The 17357-nt window shown below is 40.8% G+C and overlaps 1 protein-coding gene across 1 annotated transcript; it reads left to right on the top strand.

Annotated features, from left to right (window-relative positions):
- Window positions 1–471: 471 nt before the first annotated feature.
- LOC140243630 (uncharacterized) lies at window positions 472–17036 on the top strand. Its single transcript, XM_072323295.1, has 15 exons — window positions 472–556; window positions 1814–2086; window positions 2968–3044; window positions 3824–3978; window positions 4106–4311; window positions 5208–5381; window positions 6285–6466; window positions 6867–7161; window positions 7955–8584; window positions 9264–9494; window positions 9978–10130; window positions 10729–10815; window positions 11827–11970; window positions 13368–13508; window positions 16378–17036. Exons 2-15 carry the CDS (start codon window positions 1829–1831, stop codon window positions 16381–16383), a joined length of 2739 nt encoding a protein of 912 aa, XP_072179396.1. The 5' UTR covers window positions 472–556; window positions 1814–1828; the 3' UTR covers window positions 16384–17036.
- Window positions 17037–17357: the final 321 nt, after the last annotated feature.

Genomic DNA, 17357 nt, shown 5'->3' with positions numbered 1-17357 from the left:
TTCAATTCAATTCAATTGATTGAAAACCAGACATAGTCACAGTAAAGAGTGGACATGAAGCAAATGGATATGAATACATGCCTATTTCTAGGAATTTGAAGTGGCTCATCATCAAGTGGACATGCTCACTTGCCTTTTAAGGATTGAGTAGAGACTGTAACTTCAGGACAAGAATTCGAGCTGTAACGTAACAAATATAACTGTTTACACGGTCCCTTGTATATTGCGTAAGGATTTGTTGTTGTTGTTGTTGCTGTTGTTGTTGTTGTCGTTGTTGTTGTTGTTGTGAGCAGCTGTAAGCTATCGTGCGCGAAGTAATTGCTATGATCATTGTTACGTCACGGATATTGGTTCGAACTTGATATGTGACGTAACAATGCAACTGTACAGTACTCTTGTGATGCTCACACTGACTGCGCGAAATGAGCAGGAATAAAATACGCCTGTATCCACGAGACACAGTCTGGTAACTGGAGTCAGTGGGATTTAGTGGTAAACTAGTCTTATTGAAGATGGGAGAAATTCATCACGAGTGATTTGCAGCAGATCAGTGAAGGTATGATGTCCAATATTTATCACTTTTGTTTTACATTTATGTATATTTTGTTACTCCCATGTCAAACTCATAATATTGTTTCTTGTACATTCTGTTGGAAAGAAAAAAGTGAAAATAAAGTTTGAATTTCAATTTGAATTTGAATTCAATGCACCAAATGATTTGTATAACCTGTGCACACTTGGCCGTTTGCTGTGTTGCATCTTTATGTGCTGCTTGATCTAATATTATTGCATTCCTTTACTTCAGCAAGAAAAAAAAAAACACCACCAAAACTAAACATCTATTGACTATCACCATAAATGAGATAAAACATGTAATTGAATTAAGGTATCTTCTTGGCTAATGATTGCATTGTATACATGTCGTAACCGTAACTATTGGCTATGAGTTAAAATGAGCCAGGATGGTTCAGTCTTATCACTGTACCCCAAATTAATGTACAACAGAGCAAATCTAAAGTTCAGTCAAGGCAGTGGTTCAGCAAGGCAGCTAAAATGGGGTCTTGCCGAGGAGATATACGTGGCGAGTTTGTCCAGTGCCTTCTTGGTCTTTCTAAGCTACTGCGATGAAATGCAGACTAAAATCATGACCAAATCATGGTGATAACAACCTGTAATTAGCTTTCTCTTTCAAAACCATGAATTTTAACCAAACAAACAAACAAACAAACAAACAAACAAACAAACAAACGACTTTGTATAGTAAGTATAGTTAAAAGAGCACTTACGATGTACTTTGTTTATCAATAAACAGGAGCACTGAAGTCCATCTAACGTCGTCTCATTGCGTTCATATATTTTTGACAGCATTTTGACGTACGTCGGAGGTCGTTTTCAGTCATGTTAACATAAGGCGCATGAGATTATATAATTTGTTGATTTGGGCTCAACATGGCAAACTTTTTTTTTTTCTAAGTCTTGAGTGCGTATATCAGTTGTCTCTCGTCATTACAACGGGTTACCATACAGGTTTTGGCTGACCAAAGATTTAGTGAGATAACTTCTTGGGCTGACTGTTTAATGTATGATCGAACAAGAACATTATAACATCAAAGGAAGAAGCGACTTGATCACAAAGTAATTCAAACAGGGATAAAAAGTTTAAGATCTGTCATCCTATTTAAATGTCTGCAGTCCTTGGGAGTGACTTCATGTTCATTCATTGTGAATAGCACACTGCCATTCATAATAATTGATGTGTATTTTCAATAATTATGGCATTATTTTTCTAAGATCTACAATTTGCTTTATTTAGGTTCAACCAATAATTATGGCAGAAGAACGAGAACATACGCTCACAGAGTCAAGCTGTCGAGCCACTACTCTCAAGGAAACCGTTGAGGGCGACATTGAAGTTTCTTCCTATGACAAGCAATGGGATGACGAAGCTCGATTAAGTGGAAGTGCCTGTATTTCGGATACTGGTGAAGTAAACACAAACTGGACAAAGCGGCATGGACTGTGGTGTCGTATGAAGACGCTTTCTCTGGCTACAGATCGGGCTAATGGAGTTGGCCGAATCAGACAGGTCGGTTATACATTGTTTGCCCTCCATGTGATTTTATGATTACACCCATTACTTTAAATCATTCGTTTTCTTGTGTGTTGTTGTTTTAAAGAACGAAAGGAGAGAGAAAGAAAATGGGGTCCTATACAAATAATTTGCCCCAGACAGCACTTAACATAAAACAAACATTATAAATCTTATAGAGATATAAACAAGAATATTAAATATATACCAAGTCTCCACAAGGGAGCTCATATTGTCTCCACGAGGGAGCTCATATTATCTTGTTTTCTTGTGTTGTTGAGAGTTTTCGCTTGACAAGAACTTCTACACTCATTTGATATATTTTAAGTTCCTGCAAAAGACGGAGAGTTAATCTATTTTTTTTTCAGAAGAAACCAAAGTGGCCATTAATTTACTATTAATACATTGAATAAAAAGGCGTTTATATCAGTGCACACTAAATCCGAGAAGGAATTGGATTGCAGCATTTTTCACTCCTTGATATGGTGATCACTGGAGAATGATATTAAGATTATGTAAAGCTGTGGACATTTGTCCATATACTTCGAACGTATTATTCTTGTTTTTGTTCTTTCCCATTTATTTGCACTATTGAAAAAAACAAAAACAAAGAAAGAAACATAAAATCATGCCCATCACTAAGTTTTAATGGAGCCTCGGCGAATTCTTGAGCATTAAGATTTTTGTAGTCCATCTTTCAAGACAAAGGATTTTTTTTTTTTGTTCTTTAGCTCTCATGCTATGAGTAAATCAATTTCATAGCTAACTCATTGAAAGCATAAAGATTCCCCTGTGACCCGCTCTCAGTTTAAGATGAGTTTGCTTTTGTCCCAAACGTCACATGATTATTTTGTCACTTCTTATGTTTTGTTTCGTAGGGGAGCAGTGACGGATCGAGCGCGTTAACACTGGGACGCATGCGCAGATGCAGAAGGCAGACTCACAAACTCGACGAGTATGTTTCCTTGCACACATTTTAAGGTTTCGATCTAGGCATCATCTCCCGCTCAATTTTATGTTGTTATCGCTTTGGTCTTTTGCGTATATTGCTGTTAAGTGTATGTGTGTATGTCCGCGCGACGTGCATGTATATATCACAGATAAAGATCCCCAAAACGAGATTACCTGAATTTAAAGGAATTGCGCGTGCAGAGAGGAATTTCCATAAAAGTCATGTTTATTATTTATTGTAGCTCTTCTCTTTGAATAAATTACTCTTGATTGGAATGATAGTAGGTCCTTCTCCTATTTCGTCGATGGCATGATTGAACAAGCTCATGGTAATTCGCTCACACACACACACACACACACGCACACAAAATAAGATGCACTAAACCGCAACAAAATCCTGTGGGAGACACTCTCAGCAAATAAAATATATTTGATCCAATACTAAATCATATCATGATGACCAGATTGAAAAAAAAAAGTAGAGACTGAGATTGCGTGCAGAACTTTTAGAAAAAGAAAGTCAAAGTCTTGTGATGTAATAAGAGGTACATGTGATAAGATCTTTGTCGTACAAATGTGTTATAATCACGATATTCTTACATTTTTTGTCGTACCCCTCCCCACACACACTCACACACACTTCAGATCAGAACTGAACTGCAGATACTGAGTTGAGAGAGTTACAGCGAAGAACTTGTGTTTTAAATGTGGATCCATGGAAAACGTCTATTTATCTTAAATGTTTGTCCTATACCATTCTTCTCCTCACTCACTTGCGTTTAGGAAAGCTTTGCTCTTCCTGAAGATGGAGCGGGAAATGAAGAGACAGAGCAGACTGTTTGAAACTCGTCGCTGCGAACTGCAAGACAGAATTAGGAAACTACAGGACGACGTAAGAAGTAGGGATGAATGCATCGCCAAAGACAGTAGGAAACTTGGTAAGTCAGGGCAGAACTTTCTTTCTTGGAAAGTCATGAATATTAACTGAGAACAGGGAAATATAGTCTGCGACAACTACTAGTACTGAATAACGTGAAAGTTAACATCACGTCCTGTTCTTTGCAGAATGTGTGCAGCTGAGACTGACGGCAGCTAGACGGGAATCGGCCCGGCTCAACTGGGTCCTCAGTCTGGCCAAAATCCAGGGCCGCGCCCAGCAAGAGGTGGTGGACAGCAAGCAAGATGACGTCATCAAGATGGCTGTCCGACAGGCGGAGCTCCGCGAGCAGATCAGAAAGCTGAAGCTAACTATCGAGACACTGGAGAACAAGGTATTCTACCCCCCCCCCCAAAAAAAAGGAGTTACTTGAAGTCAACCTACTTCCACTTCTCATCTGAACCTCATATCATTATGACGATATAAAATGTAAGCCTGCAAAGCTCATGGATGCAGTCGACAATATACTGTACACAGTGTCTGTATTATTTCATGCAATATACGTCTTGAATCTGCTCTTTCTTGATAACCATTTTCGAAATGCCTTATAAATGGATGTCAATACACATGCTGAATCAGATATCAGAGAACCTAGGGATCAACGTTGACGTGTGTCTTGAATCCTCGTTTCCCCTGTCTCCCTTAATTAGGCATGCTTAATTAGATAATATGATGGATAACTGGTAAAATCGGTCAGATGTTGCTTTGTATTAACTATGCTTGTGTCACATTTCATTAACATCACATCGAAGACAAAAATTAAGGAGCAGCTAGTTTATGGAAACATTTGGATTTAAAACCATTTCAGAGGACGTGTTTTTTAACCATCCCTTATTTTCTTTCACCAACACGATCCACTTTTAACAAAGGTCCAGTTTACCTTTGGGAGCAGTGATTTCAAAAATGTTCAAAATGTCATATTTGATGAATATGTGCAGGTCTGTTGTATCACAAAACATCATACTATATAAAATATTGACAATAAAACCTAAAACATAAGGAGATATCAGTGTTTCTCTCAATAAACCGTAACTGTAGACGGTTTAGTCTGGAAACATTTTTATCATAACTATTGTTCACATTTTGTGTATTTGACAACATTTAACATCAAATATATGGATTCCAATTTTTACAATGGTTGTTTCTACCCCTAACTCACATTTAGAACTAATTTAAAGCACTAGTGCTGGGTTTTTGTTTCATCTACAAATGCTAAATTATGCCTTTAAGGAAGCCGAGAACGGTTACCATGGCAACAAAAACAGATGTGAGAACACAGCTGAACATCCAGGATCGGAACTCATCCAGGCTGGGGAGGCTGAGAATCGGGTTGGTCTCCCTGTCATCATCAGTTCTAGACAAGCCGTGGATATAACGAGGGAGGGAGATCACAATGGGAACCAGGTAATTATCGTCTCCTTCTCGACAGAAGAGCAATAACGATCAGTAAAGAAATCGAGGAATTCTTGCAGGTGGTATACACCTCAATTGATCCAGGAGAAAGTGAGCTCACCATCTCAGGATCTCATCAATCGATCTAACGATGGAGATAGATGTGCAAACCTACCTATATTAAATCGAACAAGAGAAATCGAAGCCGACAAACTGACTATAGCAACCAATGAGCAGACCATACATCCGTCTTTCTGAATCAAGCCGAAAGGTATTCAATGGTATTAGCGGGGATGACATCTATATTGGCAGGTGATGGAACAGCCACAAATATTACATCTTTCCTTCAGGTTAAAGTGATACCACCCCTTATGATGTGATAATTACAAAGCTTTCCGTATATTTTACATAAAGTCTGATATACACCAGGCCTCTGATGGCCTCTCCATGATGATGTAATGTCACCCCTAATAGAAAGGTATTGGAAAGTCGGATGGCAAACTGATGTCAAAAGGTCTCCGTAAATGAACGATTTTATCTTTCTCACGTCTTTCTGTTGCTAAACTCATGTGCCCTTTGATCAAATTTATATAGCGTGCGCACCATGTTCATACAACCATGATAAGGAAATATTTCTCCAAACCAGCAGATAGTGGGTCAATTAAAACATCAAATGATGCCAAATGAACATACACGTGGATTAAGATACTAATGTAGCCATCATTTTGATAACTAGTATAACCTGAGCTTTCGGGCGTTTGTGTGCCGTCCAAGGGAACCAAAAATTATTATCTCAAGTTTTATGTGCGCCGAAACGCCGACAAACCTTGTACACTGTTGTCGGTTGTATATCAGTGTAACCAAGGCTTCCATTAGTTCCACGGGAATGGGATCTCTCCCTGTTCCCTTTCCCAGACTGCATCTGTACGACAGCATTCCCGGACCCATGTCTGGAGAAGAGGCGGAACAACAAAGTCCAAGACAGTGACACGTCTGGTGAAAGTCAGCCGAGGTATCACAGCCTCGTCCATAAGACTGAAGCAACAGCGAGCAAGGAATGCCTCCCTAAGAAAAGATGTCAAAGGCATGGCTCAACGGTACTTACATCTTTCATTGTCTTTTTGCGTCTTTCTTCGGCATCTCTCAAAGACAGTGACCCTGGCAGTGAGTTAAAGGTCACGATCATGCTGATGGCTACATAAGCTCCAATTTCAGTTTACTTTTACTTTTTACCTCACGTTCTCAATCATGACGTTGCTGCATAAAAGCACGAAAATATAACAAAGTTGTACATGCACCATGATTAGATGATGATATGAAATGAAGCAATGATTAGAAATAGCACAAAACAATGCTCTAAAAAATGCTCTCTTATTTCACTGGTGAATTCTTTCTGATGAACCTTTCATATCACACCGCCTTTATCCTTTTTCAGAGCATGGGTTTTCATTTTTTGACACGTTTTCCTTCTAAACTTAAAACATATGCTGTCTATAGAATTCAGACACTTCTGGACGACCGGGCACGCGCACGGCTGTTTCTAGCGAACGCTCGACAGAGGGCCGAAGCCATTGTTGGCGTCTGTTTCAACGGCGAATCGGGACCAGTTCGGAAAACGATGGCTAGCGGCACATCCACTACTCCTCAAAAGAACGAAAGGGCTTTCTACACCAAGATTCACTCGACGGCATCTCCGCTGTTACTGGAGGAGATGAGCAAGATGATGAGGGTCATCGAGGAGCTAGAAGGTTTCCTTAGCAACGACGACAAGTCGTGTGAGATCGTTACAAAGGTATGCTCAAACAAGTCGATTCATCTTTGCGACATGATAGAATAAGATTTTTTTTTTCAATCGACCGTCACGTGATCTAGGTGAAGATGAGTCAGTCCACTGATGAAGGCTGTAGTGTTGACAGCTGAAAATTCCGGAGATAAAGTTATTTTGACATTTAAAAAAACATTAACACCAGTATCGATTTTCATGTGTGTGTTTGGATTTTGCCGCTGCGGAAGCACTTTATTGCTTATGAGCGAGCCAGGACGGAAGCGGTATACAGCATGAACTATCCTCAGTAGGACTAGACAGTGGGGAACAGGTCAAGGGGTTCATCCGGTGCAGGTGTCAACGGGACTCGAACCAGTGACTTCAAGGCTGAGAGTCAGTGATACGCGAAGCCAGTTCTGGGTCTGATCATTATTCTTTAGAGGATGCTTTGTGTACTTCCAGTCTTTGATTCGTTGTTTGAACTGCACCATAAATTGAAATGAAATCTAAACATCTAAAGGTTTGTCGTTATCATAATTATGTTAAAAGACGCGTTGTAGGACAATTTTTGTTAGATGTTGACATGTAGTTTACGTGCCAATGATATTTTTGTAGCCACAGCGAGGGCTTTACCCTAACTTGATGCTTGGATCTCTAAACTCCTTGTGTAATTCAAATCAAACTGCCTTATTCTCGCTTGAAAAGTAGTCTGAGATTGTATTGGTGTGTTCGATAAATCTGCACAACTCTTCTCATGGTTTCGATGATGAGTTGCTTACCTTGCAGCTGGGATTGATAAATCTATTGACTGTTCGTTCAGGTTAAGATTCGGCGAGAAAAGACGTCAGACCAAGAAAAGACTACGACACGAGCGGATGTCGGTGATGCGCAAAATACTGTCCCGCTCTCCGACAAAATCAGAATGTGGGAGTCGCGACAGAAGGAAGCCGACAGGGCCTTTACGACCAGACGATGCTGCTCCCGCACAGCCGCCAAGGTCCGCGGTGATAGACCTCAAGGAAGCATCTCGAATCCGCAGCTGAGAGGAGCTCCTCGTCACGGCGATGCGCTTGGTACGATGCGAGGCGTGGTTGTAGGGCGTGTACCCAGAAGAGAATCGAACGCGGATCGTACCAGCGAAGACAACATGAAAGAATGTGAAAGAAGAGTAGGAATGGAAAAGGAGGTGAAGGGAAATGAGATAAGTGCTTTAAATGTGCGGAAGGGGGTAGACTTCCCATTGACGGTGAGAAAAACCATGGAAACAACGGACCTAACTACTGCCATTGTGAGGGAGACGTCATCTCCGAGAGAAGTGTCAGTGAAGGAGATAGGCAAAGACGTGGGAGGGAAAATATCAGAAGGCTCTAGAATGGAGAACAGTCTTGAAGTCATTCAGCGAGTATCTGACCTTTTGGTCGATAAATGGTGCTTGGAGGGACAGGTGAAGGTAAGAGTAACATGTTGTTTGGGTGACGAAAAAGTGATGTTATTCGTTAATTCCTGCAGGCGCCATGATTCAATTCACACCTAACTGAAAACACAGACAAAATCATTTCTTTCTTTTTTTTCATTTTGATTGTCACAGTCGCCACTCTTTCATTTTCTTGATTACTCAGCAATCAAAAACGCCATCGGGACAATGCTCGGAAAATGATGGTGTAACCGAACGAAATTGTCCGAAAAGAAAGAGCATAATACCAAAGTGGAAAAAAGAAGAACGAACAAACGCATGTATAGTTCCAGTTTTTTTTTTAATTACTTTCATCAATATCGATAGCAATATTATCATTAATCATGTGAGCTCTCATGAATTTAATGATATAAGACCTACTCCTTCGGAAAATCCCGGAATGGCAAACTGAATTATGCTTTCTTTCTTTTTTTTTTGTCCATACCAATGGACATTGTGCGTCTTTGGTGCATTCTCTTATACCAATTGTCTCGCGCCTTGACGTTTCGCGTGACTATAAGATCTGCAAAAGTGAGATAGCACACGACTAAAATTCAATTTACAATCAACTAGCTGTGTAAATCGTGACGTAAGGCAGTGACAGATGCTCGCCTCTATTGATAACTTTGGTCTATGCAACGGAAATAGCGCTTGTATTCTCCGTCTTCACATCCAGGCTCTTGCGGACAACGAGCAGGCCCTGGCAGCGAGCAAGGAAGAGATTTCCAGCCGGCTGGATGCGGCCAATCGCGAGCTGGCCAAGTCTGCGAGCGATTCGGTGTTCATCAGGCAGCGGAATATCGATAATATCGCTTCCCTGCAGAAGGAGATCGCAAAATTATCGGAGCAGCTTCAAGAGACCGAAGAGCGACTTCAAACGGAAGAGTCCTCCAAGATAAAGCTGAGAGTATGTCCTGCCCTCTACATTATGTCTCTCTAAAGCGTCTCACCGTACTCCGGTTAGATAGATGATTCTCTCAAATGAAGCTCCAATTAAGCGATTGCCGCTAATGTATTTTCACGTTGCAGTATCAAAACTTATAACCAAACGTGCCGGTTTCAAAATCAGACTTTCTTTACGTAAAAGACTCTGCAACTACGTACATGTGTATAAATGACGTAGAAAATAATGGTCATGTTAATCACACACGTTATAACAATGTATAATCATCCAGGAAGGTGGAAAGAGTCTACTTTCCACCTCCCCGGTAGGAAGTAGGTTGTAGACCTAGTCATTTCACAACAGATATCGAAATTTCCACTCGGGAGTATTCCTCGCTTTTGTGAGATAACAGAAAAGATGTAACAAAAACAACTCCTTGTCACTTTGTCAATCAGTTGTGATAAGCAAACAACTCTTATAATATCTATAGTATTTCGCTCTCCTCAGACTGTGGTGGGCGAGTGGCAGCGAAAGGTGGCCGAGTTGGAGGCGAAGAAGGTCAAGTTGGAGGGCGAGGTAGAGGCGTGGATGGAGACAGTAATGGAAGTGAGAAAAGGCCGCATCGCTCTTCTCGACAGGATGGAAGACATTACGAATAAGGTGGGTGCTGGAAGAAGCGGTACTTTGCGGTAAAAGATCTCCACTGTGTTAAAACGATTCTCGAGTATTCGTACAGGCCTTACTCCTTCACACTTTGCTCAAAATTGAGATCACTTAACATAAAACTGCTTTTAACCGGGAGAAGATGAAACATGAAAGAATTGGAGCATTGTCAATCTGCCTTCAAAGCAGCTCATATAACCATGCTTAAAAGGTAGTAATGGCCGAATCAAGTTTTTGTGGATTCGTGCGCATCATAACTTTCTGAATTAATGGTGTCTTTATAAGGCTGAAATTTACCGAATAAGATTGTATGAGCCTTTTTTTTTCTCATCCTTGTACCCGTTTTTATTATGATTGCGGACGTTATCGCAGTCAATATACCGACATCATAATCGTTTTCATTATTACGGCATTAGTTTACTGCTATTACCGTACGTCGCCACTTTAAAATGCTTATTATTATCATCCATTGCGAAGAAGATTTCTCTCTTCAATTCATCTCAAGTTATGTGATTTGGGATATTTGACGCCACGAGTTTTGTACTATGAAAGTAGTTTACGTGTTGTCCATCAGTCTCCTTTTCTGCGGCGACAGGTGGGTCGTCTGGAACGGACAAGTACGTGGACGATGAGAAGAGAGAGCTGCAACCCTCACAGTGATCGGAGCTGCAACGCGTCTAGGGTAAGAGCGACCTCTACGACAATCCCCTTAGGCTACAAACGGCATTTTTACACAGAAGCTGGGGCAGCGGCAGTACACAGCTCTCCTGCATTTGCACTCCGCTCAACAACTCCACCCTTTTGTGTCCTAGAAGTGTATTTCCCAGAACATTAATTAATATTGTATGGCACAACTGGTTCCCCTGAAGCAACAGATGAAGAAATCAATTTACTTTTTGTTTGTCTTTACACTCTTAGAACACCCGGGTCAGAACTGACCCGGAACTAGGTCCGTTGGGGTCACACACCGTTCCGGAGAAATGACAAGGAATGGGGTCAGATATGACCCATTCAGAGTCATAAATTGGGTAAGGGTGACCCCATTCGGGGTCTTCATGACCAAATTCCAAGTCATTTTTGACCCGGAACGGTGTGTGACCCCAACGGAACCAGTTCCGGATCAGTTCTGACTCGGATTTTTTTTAGAGTGTATAGTGTTAAAGATACATGAGTTGCAAAAAGGAGCATTTTCAAGAAGTTATGTGAACAGGTGAATCGTGTATTTAACCATGATGTCAGTTGCGAGCATTAAACTATTCACCTGAAACAAAATTGCGAGGTATGGAATTAAAAGCTTTATTTTATGCTTCATTTAATCTTGTTAATGTTTCCATTTTTTTCAGTCTTATGGTATGAACTATGAAGTAACGCTTCTCGTTGACGAATATCGGTCACCTATAATCAAAGGTCGATGCAAGTAATCATACGGGAATGACGATAACTCATACTTAAGCAGACAACAGCACAAAGATTCACTGGATGCACGGATAGAATGATGATAATGGCGCCCACAAGCTGTTCCGAGATATTTTAATATCTCGGTCAATTACCAATTTGTTGCTTCTTAATAGATCCGAATGAAAAAGTATGAGTAGTACACTTAATACACTAATAATCATTCTGATTATAGAGTTGCAGCAGTATAAGTAGTTGTGGCGTCTATCCAAAATCTTGTCCACATACTATATCACAGAACTACCGAGACGATAATCTGTCGCTGCAAGACTGTCGTAAGCAGCGAAGTGACACGAGTATCAGGAACTTACGGTCAGAAATCACCACTCTGTCCAGGCAGAAGAGAGAACAAGAGACTCATATCGAACAACTCTCTATGCTGGTGAGTGAGAAATATCAAAAATATCTGTTACTGCGCCCTACGAATGTTACAGACAGATGCAGCAGAGCTAGAGAGGCCGAAAGATTAACATAATTTATAGCGATAAATGATTTTATGATAATACCAACGGTGACAGTAATGATTACAATGTAACATACGATAGCCATAATCATTATTACGTACTGTGCAGGTAAATAAGATGGCAGGCAAGTGAGGCAATTGCATAATTATCTCAACTAATCTGTAAAATTCCGTCAGTGATGGAACGTGATGACATGCTGCTCCATGAGCACATGTGAAACCCTGAGAGTCTGTAACTTTCCTTATTATATTTCCGTTCCCTTGCTAGAAACTACAAACATTCTGTTTGTTTCGATGTAGTTCAAAAGCAGCATTCGTTTAGATATTCATATCATTTTCATGCCACCAAGACAGAAACAGCACAGAGACAATCGATAACGAATTATTCGATATAGAATTATCTGTGATATCATTCCTGAGCCTGAATATTCCGGAGCTGACGAAAGTGTGACGAAAGTCCGTCTTAATGACATCCACCATGCAAGTATCATAGTGACATACAAAAAGCAACAATAACAACGACAACAACAACAACAACAACAACAACAACAACAACAACAACAACAACAACAACAACAACAACCACACAAAAACAAACTGCACTTGGGTGAAGCAGGCCCTCGTTAGTCCGTTATTGCCCAGCTCTTAGCCACTTTGTAGTGTCTTCTTGTTTTATTTCTCTGGTAATAAAGGAGTGGTATAATGATCAGAAGCTCCTCTCCAGACGAGATCGTAAGACTAAATCGTGGGACAAGACGTATCACCGACTGTATCCTTGCCTTGAGTGTAGAAATCACGGGGAACATGCCGATACTGGAGTATCGCGAGGCCTTCTGGAAGGGTGGTAGTGGTTACATTGAATTAAGGCTTATTTTTTTTTTTCATAAGTACCATTACGTTGTTGTTAACATCATCATTTTCACACTTATCAAGTAGCTGGTATTAACATCATTATCGCACTAATCATGTCACTGTTCTTACCATCATTAACACCATTGCTATATAGGAGCCTATCATTTTCATTAACGTTATCAGCATCAGTGCCGCTTCTATAAGCTGTTATCACAGTCAAACCTGTCTACAGTGGCCACCTAGGGGAGGAAACGTGACTGTTGTAAACAGGTGGTCGCTGCAGACAAGTTCTTTAATATGCCTTCTCTCTCGGAGAAATTTTTCTTTTTAATGATAGTATACGGAAAGTGGCCGCTATAGACAGGTGGTCGCTAAGACAGGTTTGATTGTGCTACAGTTCTACCGCAGCGACTTTATCTTCCTCCTCTTCTACCATTCGGATGTCGCTGTTGTTGTTTTTCCAGCTGCAGACAGCAAACGACGAGAAGCAATCCCTCGCCGCGCAGCTGGCCGAGTCCGAGCAAGAGAAGCGAGACCTCCAGTCAGACTTCGACCACGTGCACGAACTGCTAATGAGCTCTTTTCCGGACGAAATCAGTGCAAAGGTACCCCGTATAGACCCTCAAGACTGCAAGGCCTCGTTGAACTACATACACATTTATTATCGAAAAAGTGACACCTCTTTTTCGTAGATGTCCACGAAATAAGACATAAAATGTTTCCGTCATATCATATTCTTATGCTATATCTCATTTTTGCTAATTAGTCCTCCCAGTGTGGAGTGTGGTATTAAGAAGACGATATGAAGACCCTATATATCAATATACTCGAAGTTTTTGTACATTGCACCTCCCTGTATACGACAGGAGCTCTGGGAGTTGATTGAGGAGGAGTTTTGAGTGGGGTGGGATCAAAGTTGTGGCAGAGCTAGGTGTTCAATGTACTGCATCTGCTTCATACGCAAGCGCGCCGGAACACTTCCGGTTTTGGGGGGGCAAAATCTCACCGGGGGCACATTGTGACGATGTGAGATCCTCGGCGCGGGAGAGAAGCGAGTGAGCGGGGGGGGGGGGGGGGGGTGGGGAGGGGGGGTGGAAAGGGGGATACCCCCCCCCCCCACACACACACACACACACTGTAGGGAGCTGTTGTAAAACGGGGTACAAAAGTCGCGTTTATAGACCATAGAAAGGGGATGGCTAGTAACCGATCAGTGGGAATGCTGAGGGATGATTGTTCCAATCCTTGTGGGATTCATTTAAGAGTACATTATATATCTACTGTTGTGTGAAAATTATTTGCTTCAGAACGGTCTCATATTCAAGAAATGTGCAGATTAATGCCCCGTCACTGACCAGGGACGCTTACCTGGAAGCATTAAACTGCACATTACTTGAATATGAGACCGTTCTGAAGCAAATAATTTTCACACAACAATAGATATATAATGTACTCTTAAATGAATCCCACCAGGATTGGAACAATCATCCCTCAGCATTCCCACTGATTCCCACTGATCAGTTACTAGCCATCCCCTTTAAAAGCAAATTTCTAAGGAATTAAACAAAGTGAAATATAATCAGTGCAAAGGACTATGATTATTACATACGGGAGTACATAATTATGTGATGCTGTGACATCCTCGGCGAGGGAGCGAAGCGACCGAGCGGGGGGAGGGTGTGGGAGGGGGGATCCCACGGTAGGGACTTTTTGTAAAAACAGACTATAAAAGTCGCGTTTATAGAGAATTTAAAGCAAATTTCTAGGGAATTAACATATTGAAAAAATCAGTTGGAAGGACTATGATCATAACGAACGGGAGTACATTAATAATGTGATGGTGCGAGATCCTCGGCGAGGGAGCGAAGCGAGCGAGTGGGGGGGGGGGGAGGGTGTGGGAGGGGGATACCCCCTCCCACGGTAGGGACTTTTTGTAAAAACAGAGTATAAAAGTTGCGTTTATAGAACATTTAAAAGCAAATTTCTAGGGATTTAAGATATTGAAAAAAATCAGTTGGAAGGACCATGATCTTAACATACGGAGGTATATTATGTGATGGTGTGAGATCCTCGTCGAGGGAGCGAAGCGACCGAGCGGGGGAGGGTGTGGGAGGGGGATACCCCCTCCCAGGGTAGGGACTTTTTGTAAATACAGACTATAAAAGTCGCTTTTATAGAGCATTTTAAATTAAATTTCTGAGTAAAAGAATAGTAAAAGAAATCACTGCGAAGGACTATGATAATAACTTTTGAAAACTTTTCATTTTACTTTAAGTACGGGCAGAACGAGCGAGCCACTTTCACTTTGCAATTTATCTGAAATGTATTCATTAAAAGCTTAAACGTGATCGCATCGTTCGAACAATAAAACATATTCTTATACTGCTAGAAAGCAAAGAAGAAAATGAAAAATGTAAGGTTTACTAAAGGTATGTTTCAGTGGGCACACTCGAGGACACGAGGCTACCATCTATACACTAAATTTACTCATAAGTTACTATTAGTGTATAGATACAATAATGTATGTTGTTAGTGTTCGCCCCGTAAGGGGCGAACATTTTTGCATTTTCAGTTATGAAATTACAACATTTAGACAAGAAATATGCCTTTATTGTTCATTTTGGTCTTTAAATCAGTGATTAATTATTTGTTACAGGGGGCACTTGGGGGGGGGGGCAAAAACTCGTTTTGCCCCCCCCCCAACATTTTGTTTGGGGGGGGGGGGGCAAGTGCCCCCCCCCCCCCCCCCCCCCCCCCCCCCCCCCCGCTTCCGGCGCCCTTGTTCATACGGAAACCCTTGCAGTCTTGACCACTCTGAATGCATCAACTTTTAAAAGGAATAAGTAATATCCGTGTTGAAGCAATCACTTAGCTTATCGGTTCTTATCATGCTAGCATTGCTTGTTATGTACATACGTATGTATTTAGGAACATAGCCGATCTATCTTTGGTATACGTATAAAACTACATGGGCCCGGGATGGGCATTGGAAATACATGAATGACAACCTATTATCGTGTAGATAATGGCTCTTTCACTGCGAGATTCTTTGCTTTGTGAGCAAGGACATCGTCTCTTTCATTAGCGAAAAATATCACTAATGCCTAGCGGCCGACAGATTTACAGCACTCATACTATCATTACGATGACGGGGTTTTTGTCAAATCATCTGCTTTAATCGGCACACGTATTCCCAGGGATTCAATGGTAAACAGTTAAAATGATCAATTTCTTTTTTTCCCCGCATGTGAAAGTATCCCCTTGTGCTACATAAGAACAATATTTGCATCAGACACCGAGGTTCTTTTATCAGATTTACAGCTGTGTAGCCGAAACCCCCAACCCCATTGTTCTATAAATTTCGCCTGACAGTGTAACATATTCATCTATTCATATGTTCATATGTTCATATTATGTTCATAATATGTTCATATGCTCATATGTTCATATGCTTATACATAATTCTCTCCCCAGGCATAATTCATTTTGATGAACAACAAATGTGAACTTGATTCAACCTCGACGACCTTCTCTGCACTGCACTTCTTTTTTTTCTCTCAAAACGGACGGCACACATCATGAAGGGTTCAGAGTTCAACTAACGTCTTCAATGAATCTCAGAAAAGAAACTTGCAATTTGCAATTTGAGCCTTATTTAGAGACCTTTATCAGAACGTTTTCAAATCTATTCTAGTAAACGACATAAATTGCAATACCTGAGCGAAGCTGTATAGAGTAGTAATTGATATCATAAGGAATATTTTGTGCTGTAATAAGGAGACACATTGAGCAAATGAAAAGATGATTACTGTACGAGGCACGAGAGGCGACAAAGACTGGATGGAAGTTAATGTCTGTGATGTGCCACCACAGCACACAAAGCACACGAAAAGTAATCACTTTAATAGCAGCGAATATGAGAGTGAGTATATAGTAATACAATCGACAGTTACTTCGACATGACCCAATTCCATTATCAGTATAGGGCCCTACTTGTAGTTCTATTGTATTTTACTTTTTCTTTTCAATGGACATGATGGATGAGAAACTGAATGTACATGGTTTCGCATTCTTTCACCCAATGTCTTCCATCCTTACCGTGATTGACTTGATATGAAAATAACGATTAAATTTTGTGAGATAAAACTTTCAATGACAGTCGGTTTTCATTGTGTTCATCAGCTTTTAACAAAGGAAACCAAAACCAAAAGAGCAATGTCATGGATTGAGTGAAAACAGCAACAATAGTAGTTCACATCAATGAAAGTCGGACAATCGATGCAAAGTTGTGAATTTTTAAAGTTTTGGTGTTGTAATGACTTGATAAGGAGACTACCAGTTCATGCCGTCATGTGTGGACAACAATTGGTTAGTGAAGTGCTCTTTCATTACGCTGGAAAAGTGAAAGCATGTTGAATTTTCTTTATATTTTCTTTACATTGTTGTCCACAAAT

Source organism: Diadema setosum, chromosome 20 (genome assembly GCF_964275005.1).
Source record: "Diadema setosum chromosome 20, eeDiaSeto1, whole genome shotgun sequence".
NCBI lineage: Eukaryota > Metazoa > Echinodermata > Echinoidea > Diadematoida > Diadematidae > Diadema > Diadema setosum.
The sequence above is the reverse complement of the archived record's forward strand: the minus strand, read 5'-3'. Positions and strand labels throughout refer to the sequence as shown.

What these genes read in the sequence shown, in the direction of transcription:
- LOC140243630 (XM_072323295.1), top strand. Translation starts at nt 1,829, where the DNA reads ATGGCAGAAGAACGAGAACATACGCTCACAGAGTCAAGCTGTCGAGCC. An exon ending in GAGTTGGCCGAATCAGACAG is followed by an intron (nt 2,087 to 2,967) that starts GTCGGTTATACA and finishes TTTGTTTCGTAG; the next exon opens with GGGAGCAGTGACGGATCGAG. An exon ending in TCGAACAACTCTCTATGCTG is followed by an intron (nt 11,971 to 13,367) that starts GTGAGTGAGAAA and finishes TTGTTTTTCCAG; the next exon opens with CTGCAGACAGCAAACGACGA.